The sequence below is a fragment of the Gasterosteus aculeatus genome, chromosome 9, assembly GCF_964276395.1.
Source record: "Gasterosteus aculeatus chromosome 9, fGasAcu3.hap1.1, whole genome shotgun sequence".
Classification (NCBI taxonomy): Eukaryota; Metazoa; Chordata; class Actinopteri; order Perciformes; family Gasterosteidae; genus Gasterosteus; species Gasterosteus aculeatus.
In genome coordinates, this window is record NC_135696.1 from 18249417 (window position 1) to 18268274 (window position 18858).

General features: G+C 48.4%; 1 protein-coding gene across 1 annotated transcript; it reads left to right on the plus strand.

Moving 5' to 3' along the window:
* Positions 1–852: 852 nt before the first annotated feature.
* Positions 853–18217, plus strand: fhdc1 (FH2 domain containing 1). Its single transcript, XM_040187380.2, has 12 exons — positions 853–1046; positions 7882–8663; positions 8785–8846; positions 9823–9925; positions 10098–10183; positions 10693–10793; positions 11062–11132; positions 11532–11639; positions 12021–12091; positions 12491–12608; positions 12789–12953; positions 13209–18217. Exons 2-12 carry the CDS (start codon positions 8211–8213, stop codon positions 15369–15371), a joined length of 3501 nt encoding a protein of 1166 aa, XP_040043314.2. The 5' UTR covers positions 853–1046; positions 7882–8210; the 3' UTR covers positions 15372–18217.
* Positions 18218–18858: the final 641 nt, after the last annotated feature.

Consider the following 18858-nt stretch of genomic DNA (forward strand, 5'->3'; position numbering starts at 1 on the left):
ATTTCCTTTTCTACTTCAGCAGCAGCAATTCAGATTGTTTAGTTAAAAGTAAAATGTTCTTAAGTATCCAATATTCTGCAGTTTAATCTCCCAAGTTTGGATGAATCCTCAATGTTAAAAAGAGAAGGAAGGACAAACACAATGATGGACAATAGGAAAATAGAGGCCATGAAGGAAATACTAAATGGTCCAAATCTGATCCTTTCATAAAATGCATGATGAAGCTGAAACAAGGCTGTTTTTGGATAAATGGGATAAGAGGACAATACGTCTCTCAGACAAGTAGGCCTATTGTACTAAAAGTTTGATTCAAATCTAAGCAAACTGATTATTATCCAAAGCCTTTATTGTGTTCAGGACCAATGGCAGATACATTTAGTCTAAATTTAAATTGTGCACTTTAGTGAAAGTGAAAAGTGGGCATCAACCCCATTCAGAGGGGTAACTACTTTATACACACACACACATATATGCAGATTTTACAGATGCAATGACATGAATGCACTGTAACAATTAATCCAGATGGAGCAGATCTAAACTACTGTCACATAAATGCAATGGAGTAAAAAGTAAAATATCTCCCTCTAAAACGAGATTACGTGTCATTTAGCTGACTTCCAACACGTGCATTTCAACCATAAACTCAGAACAAGAAAGTGCAATTTCGTGAGACGAGTTGGGTTCGTTAAATGTGTAGAGCTGTAAAGTCGTATAAAATGTACCAACACGTTTGACTTAATAACAGCATGTGAGTAAAAGCGGCTCTCAAACGTCGCCCAGTGAACGCACCTGATATCACCGGCCGCTCGCGCCAGTGGTCACATGCCGCGCTTTGTGCTCGCGCAGGAGGGGTGGGGGGGGACACGTGAGCGCGCTTGTTCCACCTGGCCCTACCACGGACGACGGAAGCTCACAACACCGCCGTGTGCCGCCGCTGCAAGGACGGACGGAGCCCGCTCCCCGGAACGCACCAAGGATTTTACCCCGCGGAAAGTGTCCCCCTCCCCCCCCCCCCGCCCCCCGGGGGAGCACCTCCATCTCCTCCGGTGAGTCGTGCGGGGAGGTTACCGCCGCGTCACGCTGCGTGTGCGCGTGAGGATGGGAGATATGTAACGACCTGCTGCTGACCGTCTGTCCGCTCTGAAGGGGACAGCGGGGGGGCGGGGGAGGGGGGGTCCTGCAATGCAGTCCAGCTCCACAATTACATCATAACGAAGATTTAGTGCGGTCAGGGTCCTGAATCGGTTGCTCTACTGCACCTGATAAATATTCACACCGAGACGCCATTCAACAATTGTGTCGTTCCATCAATTTGATTCTGCCGATCAAATCAAAAGGTGTTAAATCAATAAATTAAGTCGCTAAAAGTGTGATTCAAGCACAGAAACGTAGAACGGATATATGGAGTAATGAGATTGTTTTTAGGGAGTTTTCATGTTTTAATTGTGTTGCATTGTCACATGTTTTGCTAATTGTAATCTGGTAGTTTTTTTTAAAATTGGATTAACAGTTTCCATTTGTCACTTTTAAGTTAAGATTCTCTTTTTGCCGACGACTGAAGCTTCTATGTTTGGAATGCAATATTCCTGGTACAAAAAATAGCCACAGTCATGGGAGAACTTTTCCTAAATAAAACGGCTTTAGATTGAACTTCAATAACTATAATTCTGATTATAGTCACTTCCTTTTCATGGTGCCTCAGATGAATTTGTCTCGCTGCCTCTAAAGGTCGAACGCGGTTCTGTTTGCTTGTTGCCATTATTGTCCCACGTTGAAGAAGCAGTGTTTGGGGTATGTATGGGGGTGGTTGACATGGATTCACCAACAGAACTTACGGCCCTTTTTAGTTCGGCCTGTGTGGCGTTTATGACTCTGCACCCCCCCCCCCCCCCCCCCCTTTTTTGGTTTTGACTGCGCCTCAGACCCCCGGCTTCCTTGGGGGCCTTTTGTACACTACTATACACGCTGAGATGAATTAGAGCGCAAGAGCCATTCAAGTGTGGGGGACAATACCCCTGTTTCTCCCCGGGTCAGGTCAAGGAAGAGGGCGGTGTCCCCCCCACCCCCTCCCGGTTGCTGTGGAAGCCGAGAGCAACACAGAAAACTTAATTCTCTGACGTCATCCCCGGGGGAGGACGATACTTGGGGTGGGGGCTTGATTTATTTCTGAGAGGGAGAGAGAGGCCGGATAGTTGTCGCCGACTTGGTGTCGACCCGAGTGGTCTTTAGTTCCCCCAAAGTCTTTATAAATGCACTTTTAGTCCTTCATAAAAAAACCGTGAAAAGAGGAAACCGATCCAAGTGTTCTTTGGCCTCTTAAGTCCCACCCAGAACTTCCACCTGTTCCGCCCCCCCCCCCCCCCCCCCCCACCAGATGTGTCCGCTACACAATGACACAACCTGACACATATGGACTTATATTAATGACGAACAATATTCCAATACTCCCCATCTTGTCAGATGATAGTTTTGGGGATTCATGATTGTGGCTCCTTTTGCTTTTCCAGGGTCTTTAATGTGACTCGTGTGCCTGTTAGGAGTATTTTTGGTATCAGGGTATCAAACGTTGTCCTAATGAAGCCCTCGGGGCAAACACCGACATGTAAACATGTTTGCATTTCCTCCATGTTTCCCCCGCTGCCGTCTCCACGGTGACCTTGAACACCTGCTTCGTCCGTTACCCTCGCGTACCGATAGTAAATAACCTCGCTGCGGATCGGTCGGTTTAAGCACGAATCCGGGCTCCGAATGCTGCAGCAACGACCGGAGGGCCGAGCCGGCGAGGTGACGGCGGCATGGCGGTGAGCTGCGGTGCCGGACACCGAGCGCCTGTCGACTGCGCAACAAACTGTTTTTGTAGATGGTGTCGCATCTCTTCCCCCCTTCTTGTCATTTCTCCCCCCGAGCGGGTTTGGTTTCACCTGGTTGTCTTTTCCTCTTTGTGAGTAAAGCCTTTTACAATTTCTATATTCTTTTTTTTTTATCATATGTAGCTTTTAATATCCAGGCTGTTGAAGTTTGACCTAAAGAAGATTCAGTTGTTTTCCTTCACTCTGTGAGTGCGAGCAGCAGATGTTTGAATCACATCGTCGTCCCTTTATCGTTTCAGCTGGATTGGAAATGCTCTCCTAAGTACGTTTCAGGCCGTTATCATCAGCTGTTTACCAAACACACAGATGTTTAAGAGGAAAAGTACAGATTCCTCCTTTGTTTGAGTCCGATTTAGGAAGGTTTAACTGTTGGTTGTATGATTAGATGAATTCCCTCCTCAGTTACAGGTTGGCAGGCTGCAACCGGTGTTACAGGTGAGGTGCTCCTTCATATTAGTCTTAGCCGAAGCCTTTTTAAACAGTCATTGACGGAGCAGCGCCGCGTGTTCTGCAAACTGGCAGCTTTAATCTTCCAAATCTGAGGCCCTCGTTTCAGACTCGGGCTGTTATTAGCAGATTCACGCTAAGCTTGGGGGATATGTTGTGTTTGGGGCAACTGCATCTGCACACGCTCCGTCTCTGGCTCTGCAGGTGTTACTGTTACAATAGGCCGCTCCACCAGATTGTTATTCATCACATGGTCTAATGCCGAGCTGATGCAAAATGCATCTTTTGACTCCAATGAAGGACCTGATGTTGTGCTTTATCACTTGAATGAAAGCTATTTAACCTGACTATTGCTTTGAGATCCACAACGAGCTACTCTGTTAAACACTACAAGCGGCAAACTAAAATGTAATTTTAATGCATGCGAGCTTCACACACCATCCGTAATTGGACATTTTCTGTAATCCGGAGCGTGACCAAGGCCCATAAAGAGAAGCTCAGTCAGTCGATGATCGACAATGACATCCTCATTTGACATGATCATTAATCAGAAAGAGCTCCAAATAGCCTGCTAAGTGCTCGTACTTCTCAGACTGCGCCACGTGACCCGGAAACCCACATCGCTGCCACGAGAACGCGCGACTAACGCGACGTGATTCACTGTTGTCCAACTGGCCTTAACATGATGAGCATCTTATTGTGATCCTTTGGAATTATTTGCTGGATTATGAAATAAAAAAGGCAGCCCCGTCACCTCCAGCTCGGCGCTTTCCTCTCACACCTTGATGCAGGAAGAGGACGGAGGACAGAGATTGCGACCTGTTGTTTGTGGAATTGAGTGTCGTGAGACCCGGCTGAGGACAGTTTTTTTTTTTTTATTATTTAAGGCAAATTCAATTGCACGGAGCATCAAGCAGGACCTTTTTGTGCCCACTTCAACGCAATGCAGTTTGCAGGAGACAGGTCACTTTATTAGAAACACAGAGGTCATCCGAGATGCACAGAATCCATCCTCTTCCACACGGGCAGGTTCGGTAAGTTGTGCACCTTGGCCTCCTCGCTGCAGACGCATAACACGGCGTAATAATCCCCTCAGCACCAGTTTTGCAGATTTGAGTGTGAAGAAACGGCCTCGTTAATCCTCCACGTAGAGCTCGCCGGCTCGCAGTTTCGCGGCCCGACTCCTCCTGCTACTTCGTTTTAGGGTTACTAGAGCAGTTTTAATCAGAGTTCCCTCTTTGGTACTAAATAATGACTTCCTGCTTTTGTCATGGATTAAATTAGGGACGGTTCAGGAAACAAAGGGCCCGGGAGGAGCAGCGTTTGGGACTCTTACCAGCGTTTTGAACAAAAGTCGAAAGCTAAGCGGGCTGGTTTCAAAGAGGAAATGAAGGAGACTCCCATGATGAGGATTATCTCATCTGACAGCTCGTAGAGCAAGAACTGACATGCTCATTGATGTATTTGCCCAAATGGTTCAACGCTTGATTGCTTTGTGTCTCGAACTCTAACTAGAACTTTTTAAAGGTGAAACTGAGCTAATTTAGTCCTTCAAAGGGGATGAAATGGAACAGAAACAGAAAAGAGCTATTTTTCTAATCACAGGTCTTAGAAATTGTTCCTCTTCTGTTGGTGTCAGTGATGTAGAGTTATGAGATGCCTTGTAATGTGTTTTTAGATGAATTTATGACGTCTAATTCTTATAGATTTAATTTTTGTGTTGCTTCCTTCATCGTGAATGTTCCGCTGAGTGCACACAGGCGTCCACAGGTGCACACCTGAGCGGAGCTCGGCCCGGGTTAGAAGCGAGGTTACTTTAGTCATGCGGACATGAATCATTTAAAGGTTCTTGTTTTGCCGGGCTTCACTCGGAAAGTACAGTCACAGAGGTACCAAGCGCTCAGGCTCTCAAAGTATTTGATAAACCCAGGATTTGCTGAATAATGGGCTCCTTGTTGGTTCCCGATTAGACGGATTTCTCTGCTGCTGCTGCGGGTTTTGTTCTGGGGATCGGGGGGGGCACGAGGTAATAACTGACCCGCAGGTCACCGGATCATTTTGTATTTATTTAGCGGGTTGCTTAAGCACAATTTGTCCATTTTATTCATGACAACAGAGCAGATTTATACGGCTCCGTCACGCGTGTCACGTGCTGCACCAGAGCGCCGACCTGCCGTCCCTCTGTTGCCGAGGAGCCGCCGCACTGCAAACATCTGTCACTCGCCTAAAAGGTGTCCTCTCCTCTGGGTGGGAGAGGAGCTTTGTTGGCCGAGCGGGGCTTTTGTCTTTGGTATCTGGGCAGCGGTGGCGAGTGTGCCTTTTGTTTCTGGGGAAAACGCTCCTTTTGTGTGTCCTTTCCACGGCAAACAAGACGTGGGAAGTTAACGGTGCCTCACTCCCCCGTCTTAAATGACTGTGTTTTACAGTATATTTTCATTTTTAGACTGAACATCTTTTGAGTTGTGGGCAACTTGAGGGATAAATCGAGAGTGGAAGATGTGGACGTGCCGGGGTTTTTTTTCATCCAGGAAGTTGCCTGGAAACAAGTTTCGCTGCTGAGTGTCACATAAACACACAATGCAAGTGTGTATCCGTGTGTAGTTACCAATAAGTTTACTTCCGTCCAATAAGTGATGTTTATCTGACAGTAGAGACACAAACAGTTGACTGAAAAAAACCCTAAACAATCAAATCCTCAACTGGAAGGCTGAATCAGAAGGAGTGCTGTTGATTTCCTGCTAAGCTTAATTAGTCTGTCAATCAAAAAGAAAATGAAACAACAATTTGTAGTTGCAGTTTTATAAAAGAAAATGTAAAAACCCGCCCCCGACCCCTCGACCCCCCTTCCTGCGTTTGGACAAGTAGAGATCAAAAACAAACAGGCCTGACAGCGACGTCCCGCTGAGCGCCTCTCCGCTAACGAGCGTTCCCGAGGTAACGATGATGCAGCGCGACTGGGCAAATTCCCACTGAGCGCACCTCTCTGCCCCGCCGGTGACAGTGAATCGGGGGGGGGGTGGTGGCCCCCTGACCCCCGGAGGAAACCGAACTGGAAGTCGGCAACGGGGGATTATTATAGAAGCCGGTGGCGCCTTGACCTTCAGCATCCAGAATTTGCGAGCGAGGGCGGATTATATTTGTTTTCGGCGAGGCGGCTCCCCTGCAGGCATCGTTGGCGGTTACCTCCGGTTAAAACCCCATTTCAGTTTTCCCAAATGGGTTTTTTCTTTTAATAGAACAAGGAAAGGAAAGTGACCCGGCCTCTGTATGTCACTCTGTGTTTATTATGAAAGCAAAGACCGCTGACGAAAGTACGCGAGGCCACGTGAAGAGCACGTTTCAGCGTTTGAGACTCTTTGTTCTTTTAGTTCTGTTACATGTGGCCGCGTTGTTAACACCACAGAAGAAGATGTTTCTCAGCGTGCGGTCAGATGTTCTCGCAGTCTGCTGAATTAGTGATGGGCGACGGTTCGGTCCCGCTGAGTGTGCAGGCCGATGTCGGCAACGTGAGGCCGTTGGTGACGTCGGCTTTAATTCATTATACATAATCCCTGCGTATCGGGTGCAACGGGCCGCTGGCGAATCAGCGGTTCCTGCAAAGATATTTTAATTTTGTAAGGTGCAGAGTTGACTCTGGAAGCCAGAAAGTGGCCACGCATGCGGGGGTTTGTAGGCCTAACAATTTTGATCTGGATCTAAACTGTAGCCAAGTCAACAGAGAAATGTCATCCTTGAATAGCGTGTAGTTCACAGATTAATTGATCCTTTTTTAGTGGCTCACGTGCGATGTGCTATTTCAATCTGACCTCGCAGAACAACCTTAACAAATTCTACCGATTTCGTCTCCTTTCTGGCGCACCGTGTTGTTTGTTATTGCCGTTGCTACGGAGACAGGCTTTTATGGCAACAGATGGTGAGGATTGAATACATAAGAGACGGCTGGTTGTTTTCCATGAAACTAAAGTCAGTCGTATATGCTGGTAGGATCAGTTTCTCTGGTTTAAATACGGATATCTCGCTATCTTTTTAATAATTATTGTATTTTGCCTGATTACACTTATACTGCCTCTGCCAGAAATAAATGAATGAAATAAATGAACTAACACTGGAGCTGGGAATAGACACACAAACAGACCTTTTATAAATCGCTTTCTACATTTTTTTTTTTTTCTTTGACAAATTTACTGATGATGCAATTGCGTCACAGTTTGCGCTACGTACCATTTTTAAATGAGACTTTTTGTTCTAACCTGCAATGCTTCTGTGTCTCTTTTACAGTCCGCCACATGAGAACTCCATCTGAATGAAAAATGATACCAAACTGTGTAAGAGAAGCTGATTCGTGGGTCTAATGTCTCTTGACCATCACACACCACAGCAGCCTCACTTCAAAGCCCTTCATAAACAGGGGGAAATGGGATTAGCCGTTTCCGTTATTGTGAGCCCCTTTGAGCGGGTACCCCTTCTCGTTTGATCCGTCGCACCCCTCAATGTCCCCCTCAGATTGTCCACGGCAACATGCATGACTACCTCTCCATAATCCTGTCCTTTTTTTTTTTCGTAGCTCCATGGCCGCCGCCGCCGCCACCGCTGCCCGCCCGCTCCCCCCGGGGGGCGTCCTTCAAAGGCTCTGCTGCGCCCGCTGGACGACCGGCTGAATGATGGAGGTGGACAGAATGAAAGGACGGGCTCCCTCCATTGTGACCAGATGAAGGGACATCTTCCTTCCTCCGGCAGTGAGGGGGACGTGCACTGCGGCATTTTGATGTTCTGCACGGCAGATTGAGGAAAACCTTTTGGAAATAATTCAAAATAAACAAAACGGGCAAACCGCTGTTGAGACGTATTCAGTTAGAGCTCATATGCTGACTGCTCGTCCCCGCCACGCTTGTTATGAATTCTCCATCCGCGACCAGCGAGCCAGAGAGCGCCAGCGGCGAGGGAAGCGGCCCCACCGCCTCCTCCACCACCACCACCACCTCTGACCCCGCCCCCCCTCACACCTGCGCCGCCCCGCCTCCCGTCGGCGATGCCCCTCGCACCTCCGGGCACCAAGCTCCCCCGCCTCCCCCCCTTCCGCCGCCGCCGCCGACCTCCGGCAACCACAACGCGCGGAAGAAGCGCCGCGTGCGCAGCTTCTTCTGGAAGCCGATACCGGAGGAGAAGGTGCGCGGGACGCCCAACATCTGGACGATGGCGGTGCGGCAGCAGCAGTATCAGATCGACGTGCGCTCCGTGGAGGAGCTGTTCGGGCAGCAGGAGGACGCTCGCGGGGGGCCGCCGGCCTCCGGGACCTCGGGACGCGTCTCCAGGTCTCGCTCCTTCAAGGAGAGCAGCAAGGATGAGGTGAGCCCGCCGACACCGGAGGCAGGAATTGATATTAGAGCCATTAGTTGTTTTATTACAGGTATAGGTTTCATGTTACTTTCTTCCAATGTGAAAATAATCGGTTTTCGTCGGTTTTCAGATCAGCATCCTTGACTCCAAGAGGGGGATGAATGTGGGAATTTTCCTGAAGCAGTTCAAGAAGTAAGTCTTCCGCCCGCTTCGCCACTGTAACCCTCAATGTTACTTTTAAATCTGCAGTTGCATCACCCGCTTAGGATGAACTAAAACTCTCCCTGAAGGACGTGAAAGCGGACTTCACTAGTTTGTTTTTAGAGCGGTCCATACGTCTGGACAGCAGCACATGGGACCGAACATCTGTGTTCCTGCAGTTACATCCAGATTATGAAAGCAAAGCCGTGATGATTGAGGAGGAAGCTGGGTGATGAATTTGTGTTCAATTTGGAAAATTGTCCTCCAAAAGTATTGACGAGAGAAAGTAGTGACCAGCCCTTAGTTTCTGTATGACACTGTTTTCTCATTTATCCAAAGGCAGCGATTATTTCCTTTTTGCCGTCGTACTTCATGTACCACCTTCCTGCTCGACATCTTCACTGATGTTATCCTGAATCTCTTCATCAAATAATCCAATCAAACAGAGAGAAGTTTGGATCTAGATCTTTTCAGTTACTCTAATCGTACTATTCTGATTCTCAATCTCTCCATTATTAATGAGGGATTGTTACTGTAAATCTCCAGATGTGTTTGACCAGAATCTGCGTCGTGTTTCTGTGGAGCAGAGAACAAAACGTGTGCTCCGTCTCGTTTTTGCATGACGGTGTATTTGCGTAGCTCGCCACTGTATTTTAATGACATTTGAATGTCAGCCATACTGCACCTCATCAGAATGTTCCTTGTGTGTTGTTTTCCAGCTCTGATCTGAATTCATCCTCTGTCCTACATGTGTATCTATCTTTATCCGTGTCACTTTTCTCAATATCATCCGGCAGTGTGTTGATTTAACCAGCAGTGTTTCCTTAAGCATCACCTCGCTTGAACACAAATATATTATTTCCTCAACAATCCTTGAGTTTAGGTTAAAATATGACAAACAGCACGCAGCTCTGATGTAGTTCACTGTTTATTAACCTTTGTTCTAATGGAAATAAATGTGTTGCAGGTCCAACTGCTCTATTGTGGAAGACATCCGACGGGGAGACGGAAAGGCTTATGGAGCGGAGCTGCTCAGAGACCTGCTGAAGCTCCTTCCCGACGCAGAGGAGGTCCGTGTTCCATCCAGGCCCCCTTTTCGGGGCTTTTAGTCAATCTCTTTAAGTAGTGCGCGGCGTTTCTTTCAGTCAACAGATCCCAACCTGGCGGTAACAGCCTGTGAATGTGGGCAGAAAACAAAAGCGGGCTGCTGAGCTTCCTGTCTCTCTATTGTCCCCGCGACAGGTCAAGAAGCTGCAGGCGTTTAAAGGAGACCCGGACAAGCTGACGCTGGTGGATTCCTTTATGTTCCTCTTGATCCAGGTGCCTCGGTGAGTTCATTTCAATGCCGTGTGCATAGTGTACTTTCAGTCAAAGGGGGAGCCGACGAAAGCAGAGACGGGCCTCACAGGAGGGTTTGTGAGTGAGGATTTGCATTTTGTGGGAACGTTCCAAAGAACGTGTCCCTCATTCGTAGGTGTTCATACAAAAGACTTGTGTCTGATTGTGTGTGTCCATTTAGCTGGGGCTTACATTTAAACTGCACTGCACCAGAATTAACAAAATCGTCGTAATCTCTTCCCAAAATTTTAAAATTACCTGTAAAGATTTACATCTGTTCCTTTCCAATTTGATTAATTCACGTTTTCCTGTCATTTTTCCTTTTTTTTCTTCTCTTTGAAACAACACCGGGTAATAACATATAAAATACTAGTAGTCACTAGTATTAAACAAGTAACGTTGTGACATACACGCGTATAGAACGTCGTAGCAGACAAACGGGTCAATCAGAGTCTCCTCAGATCTCAGATTGACCGAGTCTCCACTTCGCCTCCGGCAGGTTCGAGGTTCGGATCGAGGCCATCGTCCTGGGCGAAGAGTTCTTCCCTTCCTGTGCTGCGATGAGACGCGATATCGACGTTGTCCGCATCGCCACCAAAGGTAGCAACACACAGACACACACACATACAGTCACATGTGCTGACACAGGTGACCCAGATATTTTGCATGTATAGGGTAAGACAAAGTTTTGGACCTATTGACCCGGCGATCCTAAATAAGAAAACCAACTTAGACGTATGTGTTCCGTTTCTATGAGTCATTCTTCCTACTTCTGTGTGGTGCTGCTAAAGGGAAGTAGTGCGTGATGCGATGCTGATATCTGCTGTGCATTCTCTCTAAGTGAGTTTGTATTGATCTGCTCATATAGAGCTGATGAGCTGCGAGGAGCTTCATGCCATCCTGCATCTGGTGCTGCAGGCCGGAAACATCATGAATGCCGTGAGTCGTCCAATCGTTACGTGCACTTAATACATTGACATCATTATCCTATCTGTTGGATTCAGAGGATTAAGCTGCCATTCTTTTACAAGTACTTTTATAAACTTTTATATTAAGGTGAAGTAATTTGTGCATTTGATGAGCTTAGCATAAAGACCAGGCTCTGTCTGCAGGGAAGAAATAATCGATTTTAAAGAAATGAACATGTTGTAGCCACCCTTCTTTCTTCATGCTACGCTCATTGGCATTGACAAATTACAATTTCTGATGGTCTTATTTCGCTCCTTAGAAGAAAGCAAATAAGCAAATATCTCAAAAAGTCAACTGATTCCTTCCTTATCCATCAACGTCTCCCTGTATCTCTGTGAGAAGTGTGACCGGTCGCTCTGTGCTCCTCAGGGCGGGTACGCGGGCAACGCCGTGGGCTTCAAGCTGTCGTCCCTCCTCTCGTTGGCCGACACCAAGGCCAACAAGCCGGGGATGAACCTGCTGCACTTTGTCGCCATGGTTAGTGGAGGCTTCAGCTTTGCAAAATGATGCACACAATACCTCCCAAGAGCTGCGCTGTCTTGTGTAACCAGACGCCATGCGACACAATGTCAACATGGAATATGTGTTAAAAGCTTAAGTGCTATTGGTTGTTGCGGGTTTACTCAGTGGGTCACTGCATCAAGTCAAACCTCTGCTCTGTTTACACATGTGAAGAAGTTCATGTACTAAATGCATAGTAGACATTGATTTCATCCTAATAATATTCATGTTATTCTATCCTATTCCGTCAGCAGTTATCTCACAGAAACAGAGAAGAGCCAAGAGAGGCCACACATAAACAAACACAATGCAATGATGCCCAAACCGTGCGTCCTCTCTCACTCTGTCTCCACGCAGGAGGCAAAGAAAAAAGACGAGAAGCTGCTCAGGTTTCCGGAGAAACTTCAGGACGTCCAGAGCGCCTCCAGGTGAACTTTAGAGCAAGTGGGAGACGTGATCATTACGAAAAGAGACCTTGCGCGACGTGACTTCTATTTGAGCGTCTATCTTGAATGAGAAACACTGTAATATGTATATTATCTAACAACACCAGTCACTCCAACATTTACTTAATTAATTCTATTCTCTGTAATCCTTTGAGAGTCAGTGTGACGCTGCTGTTGTCAGGCTCCTTCAGCTCCACAAGGTCGTCTCCATGTGGAGACCGTGCAGCTCCTGCACCGGATGAATCATCCCTCCCTCCCCGAGGAGATGGCCTTTAATGGAGCACGTTGTGGCAGCAAAGGCTGTCAAATAGTGTCGCGCTCAGCACCATTATTGCGACAATGTGATAATCGTCTCGGTGCACGTGTGACAATTTCCTGCAGAATCTCAGTGGAAAACATCGAGGCGGAGTTTTCCTCCCTGTATGTACGGATTAAAACCCTGGAGGAGAAGGTTCAAGGAGACCCGGAGCTTCCGCAGCAGCTGGAGGCCTTTCTGCAGGTGAGACGGCAGAAGGTCTTATGGAATATATATATATATATATATATATATATATATATATATATATATAATATACCGAAAGTTGGATCCAGGCTGCTGTACATTTCTGGCACCGCTGACTGCAGATGACGATCCCCATGAAAGTGCATTGATAAAAAATGCATGTGCCCAATGTCTCAGAGTTCAGCGCGGACGCTGCAGGACCTGAAGAGAAGCCGGCTGGATCTGCGCAAAGAGGGGAACGCTCTCATCGACTTCTTCTGTGAAGACAAGGATACCTTTAAGCTGGACGAGTGCTTCCGCATCTTTCAGGACTTCTGCATCAAGTTCAAGAAAGCTGTGAAGGTCAGTTTTCCGGGAGAGGATGATTCCGGGTTTAGCATTTTTGTATTTTTAGTTCTGTCACGAGGGAACACATGAATATTGTACAAAGAGGTCAACGGGTCCAAACGGCAGGAAATACAAATTTACACGTTTTAAAGTTTTAAGTGAGTTAAAGCTGGAAAAAAGTGCTTGAAATGTGTTCTCCGAATCCAATAAGCCGTATTTGTGTCGTTGTCTTCTTGCCCGCCTTCTCACCGCATTCTCTCGCGTCCTCAGGACAACGCGGACCGCGAGGCAAAGGAAGCGGCCCGGCAGCGACGTCTGCGAGAGTTGGAGGAGAAGCGCTTCGCCTGGTCGGCAGCGGACCAGAGCGCCGGGTTCAGTCGGAGCAGCAGCGAGAGCGACGTGGAGATGCTCACCAAGGAGGGCCTGCTGGACTTCTTCCAGCAGAGGTCCCAGAGCCCTCACAGTCCGCTGGGGCGCTCGGCCAGCGCCCGCCGCCACCGCCACGCCGCGACCTCCGCGGCGGACCGACAGCTCCGGGGATACCTGGAGCTCTTCGGGGGCTCCGGGAATCCCACCGACCGTTCCAGGTTCAACAGCCTGCCTCGGCCGGGCCGCGGCGCGCAGCGGGCGACGACCCCCTGGGTCTTGGGACAGGACGACGACCGCGAGCTGGGCTGCGACGGGCAGGGGACGTCTCCGCGCGCAGCATCTGAGCCCGTCGGCCCGCTGGCCAGGTTCTCCTCCTCCTCCTCCTCCTTCTTCTCCTCCTCGCGCGGGCGGAATGACAACGAGCCGCACGGCAACAACAATTATTGCTCGTCCGTGTCGGAGGGCGGCGCTCCGCCTCGTCCCTTCTGCGTCTTTCAGAAGTCCCCCCGTCTCCCCGAGCCGGCGATCAGCGGCCACATGAACGTCAGCGTAGACACGCACACTTTAGTTCGAGGTCCTCAAGCTTTTGACCTACCGAGTCCAAACAACAACAGTGACCCGATGCACTTTGTCCACCGGGGCGATGTGGTTGTGACTGATTTGGAGAAGGAGCGACGGTCGCTTCCTGTAAACCTGGACATCCTTCTACATGATAACGTTGTGGAAAGGGGACCGGATCCCAAGGTGGCCTGGGGGGAGAAAATAGATCCTCCCACACGGGCCGGCGTCCCTCTTGAGAGAGAAGAAGAGGACAACAGCACAGTTTCATCCACGACCTGCGACACGCCCCTCCCACTCGATCCAAGTGTGTCCAATAAGAAACCGATGGTTTATGCACTAGACTGCACAGAAACCGACTGCTCCGTCACCTCGGATTACTCCGAGGTAGACAGCGCGTCTCTGACGAAAGAGGGACGTCATTTGAGGACGGAGGACAGCCGGCGAGCTCCTGTCTCTCTGTCCTCCGACTTGGAGTCGCTGTCAACCAACGAGCTTTCGGCGGCCAAATCTGCGGACGCAGCATCCGTCACCCGGTCTGCTGGCGCGGAGGAGTGGGACACGGAGAGCTGCGACACGGCCGAGGGGAAACCAGGCGCGCAGAAAGGCAGCCGGAAGGCGGCGCCGACGAAGGGCCGAGCCAACAAGGCGCCCAAGAGCGGCGGAGGTCGCGCCGTGCGAACGCTGACCAGCAGCGAGGGCCAGGGCATGAGGAAGGTGGTGCCCATCGGCAGGCTCACGAGGACGGGCGGCAGCAAGGCGGCGGAGAGGCCGCTGGTGGTGGGCAGCGGCGGCGGCGGCGGTGAGACGCGGCGGCCCCTCCGCGACCACAGCACGCCAGCGGGGGGGAGGAGGAGCGAGAGGGCCGCGAGGCCTCCTCGACCCTCCAGTCTGCCTCCAGGCGAGGCCAAAGATCGCAGGGGAGGCGGCCCGGGGGGCGGCCTTTCGACTTGGGCCCGCGACCCGACCCCCCGAAAGGCGTCCGTCCACAAGCCGAGTGCCAAGCCGCTGAGGAGCATCCCCAAGCCGGCGCCCGAGGAGAAGATGTGCCGCTCCACCATGAGAGCGTTGGCGCAGGCGCAGGCTCAGGGCGGAGCCTCCTCCGAGGACAGCAGCTGCCGAGCGCTCGGCGCGAAGGACGCCGCCGACCTCCCCAGCTTCGCGCGCAACACGGTGGCTTCGACCTCCCGCACCAAGAAGGAGCTGGCGCCGCCGTCCGTCCCGTCACTGCCCTCCACGCCGTCTCGCAGCCCCTCGCTTCCCGCCCGACAGAGCCCGGCCAAGCAGAACAAGATGGCGCCCGCGGCTCAGGCCGGCGAGGAGAGGCCACGCGGGACCAACCTGAGGCGGGTGCAGAGCGTGAAGGCGGCCAGTCGCAGCGCCTACCGCAGTATGACTCCGCCCCCGGCGCGGGAAGATGTCCGCAAGACCAGTTGCATTTCTGAAAAGTCCGTCGACAGAGACCTGGTGGCGGGCAGCAGAGGCGCTAAACCCAGCTGGAAATAAAGCCCCCGGGGGGGGGGGGAGAGACACCGCGGAAGGACCAGAAGAAAGACGCACTTCCATGGAAACTTTCTGTTGGTTTGTTTTATTGTTGCTGCTCTTTGCCTTCCACAACGCAGACGTGTCCAATCTGAAAGAACAGCTCTTAAGCTATTCCCACACGTACGGATCCTCCAGCAGCTGATTATGGATCAGCTGCAAAGAGCAAGATGCAATGAACTGCTCGTCCTGTTTTGTTGCTTCCCTGTCCTTTTTTTTTTTTTTTAAGGGGCATTAACTAAACGGACAAATGGCGACTCGGCGCCGTTACCCAGCAGCCTCTTTGCCTGCTTGCAGCCGTCTAGTCGCTGCACGCGCTGGTGTCTGTGACCACCAGCGACCACACGATGCTGCTCCGTCTCATTCAGGGTTGCAGGACGCGTTGTAGCTTCTCTTGCTGCTGTTGTGATGTTTTTTTTGTTTCACTGCTGCAGAGAATTGCTTCTCTTTGCCTTTTTGGTTCCTTTGCTCGATACCTCATGAAGATCTCAGTGGCCTTTGTACCAGCAGGAAGCTTAGAGTTTGTTGATTTGACTCTGCATGATAAAGATGTAGAGCTGACGAACATGTTTAAACTGCAATGTCACTTTTTACAAATCCCTGGTATATTAATATTACTACAATATACAGTATGGGGTCACAGATTATGAGCCGACCGTGGTACTCGTTGTACCTCTTATATGTGAGTGTCTGTAGCTTGTAAATGTGTTAGAACTCCTCCATAATATCTTACGGAGTAGACGTGCACGTAGGAAACGTTTCCTGTAATCTAATACACAATCAACACTAATGCTTTGAGAGAAAAGCATTGAAATGATCAGAAGTCATGTGATTATATCGACATCCTGCTTTCAAGCTGCAGTCAGAGAGCATCTGTTATTCTGACAAATTTAACAATGTTTACTGCTGTTTCAACGGTATTTTCAGAATCACGTATAATAAAATAGATTAAAATATTATCTATCTATTAAATGCACGGCCCCAAATTCAGACAAAGTATCCCATGCAGGTAGCAAGAAATGACACATTGTGAATGTCACAAGAGAAATTACCACCATACTTTGTATGAAAATATTAACAATAAAAGTTAGTAGCTTTATGTATCACGTCGCACAAATTGGGCGAAATACGTTTAAGTGAACGCCTCCCAATCCAAAGACTTTAGCAGGAAATGTGAGCAATAAAACAAATGTTGACCTTCTGATGAAAACAAACGCGTATGTAAACACAACGAGCAAAATCACCATTGTCAGTCACCATAAATGACAAAGGTCACGTTGGGGTCACTATATTATTGATCTTTTTCTCTTTGTTACGGTTCGACGCGAGAGGCGCAAACTGTCGCTGACATTTCCGCCCCGTTGCTCATTTTCACACCACTTGCCTTTCAAACTGCATCGTGCCGTCGCCTCGAAGGGAGCGACTCCCGCGACTGTGTTTGGCCTTAAAGCTCAATGGAGGCGGCCCATCACCCGTAGGAAGCTATTAGCACATCCCATCGCACGCAGCGGGTTAGTGACACACCTTGTACATAATGTAAAGATGTATAGTATTTTTCTGACTCGATCTGTTTACATGGCTTTAAAACATGAAGGGTGGAAAGCGTTGGGCGTGAGAGAGGGCGGCGTGTTGACACGCGGCCGGGTGTCTTCCTGTTGCCTGCGATGCAAATGAAGGGGACGAGCCGATGACACAAAAGGCCGAGTGTGACGTGCCACCGGGTGTGTTTGGCCCAAAAGCTTCTGATGCTCCATTGATCCGACCGATGCTTAACTAACGGTCCCTAAAAGTTTAAAAAAAAACGGTGAAAAATGTACAATGTACAACATTTTTTCAAAACGCTTATTTCGCCCAAACTCAAAGACGATATCTTTTAATTATAGAAAGAATTTGCTTGTTTTCTAAGCACATTTGAGAATTAAAAAAATTCAGCTCTAAAGTAATTACGTTAATTGGCCGTAATTAAAGACGTCTTTTAATTTGAGCATGAAAAATCCCCTTTTGAACAATATTCAAAGCTCTGGGGAAAAAAGCTGAAATTTTCTCAAGTTGCTCTTCCGGTAGATTTAAAATCAGTGATCGGTGAAAATAATCTGATCTTTAACTGTTTTATAAACAACGAAACCGATTTAAAAAGTCTTGAGCATAAAGTTTGCCTCACGGTTGAAATATTTAACTCAACTTTTGCCCCATCGGGACACGACAACTTATGTCACAACTGTAGAAACGCACTTCCTACCAACCTGGACTCAATTCTCGATCCTCCACACTTCTCAGGGTCGTCCTTTGTGGGTCCCACAATGCCCCCTGCTGCCACCTTCTTAGCAGCCCCCCGCCCACACACCCCTAGCCCCGCCTCCCTCGCCCACACACCCCTAGCCCCGCCTCCCCCGCCACAATGGCTGCCCTTTGCTTTTCATCCGACCGGCCTGCTGCAGGATTTGAATACGCACTCGCCCTTTTCCACCACAGCTTCCTTGTTACAGGATGGTTTCCGTGGTAACGGGCCAAACATCCATTACCATTGCTGACTGAAGACCGCGTAAAACCCCAAAAGGTCAACATCACCACCACAAACCTTTTGTGGTGTGATGTTGTTTCCCCCGGTGCTCCACCAAAGCCCTAAACCTTGTTGCTTCTATAATAATGTAAACATGTATCCACCAAATGATTAAATGTGACATTTGTTGGCATTCATTTAACCCCAAGCAAGTCTTTTGTACACTGAAAAGTCACATTGCTCCTCTGTATTTCTGATGAAGACGTCTGAGAAATTAATAAAAATCACATGTTGCTGTGTAAACAGAAAACTGTCTGTTGAGTTCACTTTATCGTAAACGTTGTAAACGATTACAGCGGATCTTTAACGACTATAATGGCCTCAAATCTGACGTAGTCTGTATTTTTTATTTATTTGAAATTAATATATAAAAAAATTGTCATTTTATTTTCTGAAAATAAAGTTCTTTTAGAGTAAATTTTGAAGTATGATCCAGATAATTGCCAATTATTTTATTTAAAAGACATTTCTTTTAGGAAGTTGACAAAGACACATTCAATTCATTCATTATTTTATTTGTACTTTTTTTTAGTATTTGCATTGTATCTCCACTGCCTTACATATTTTGAGTTTAATTCATGCGCCTGTTAGTTACAGATCAATTTGATTGATCTATTTTTTTATCTATAGACATTACTATGATACTATAATTACTTATTTTGGCCATAATAATCCTTGAGTTTAAATTGTCTATTTTGGCAGACAAAAAAGGCAACTACAGGCTGCGCAGTATTTATAGTGAAGCAAAACCGAACACTTTAAATATTGAGCCTCTGCCAGTAAACCAGCAGAGTGCAGCAGAGCATCTCCTGCTGGAGACCCTCATCACGTCTCCGGGTCTGTTGGCAGGTTTGGAAGTCCAATTCTTAGCAGCTGCAAACCCATCAAATA

Coding starts and splice junctions, on each gene's coding strand:
- fhdc1 (XM_040187380.2), top strand. CDS start 8,211: ATGAATTCTCCATCCGCGACCAGCGAGCCAGAGAGCGCCAGCGGCGAG. Junction 8,847..9,822: donor TTCCTGAAGCAGTTCAAGAA/GTAAGTCTTCCG, acceptor AATGTGTTGCAG/GTCCAACTGCTCTATTGTGG. Junction 12,954..13,208: donor AGTTCAAGAAAGCTGTGAAG/GTCAGTTTTCCG, acceptor TCGCGTCCTCAG/GACAACGCGGACCGCGAGGC.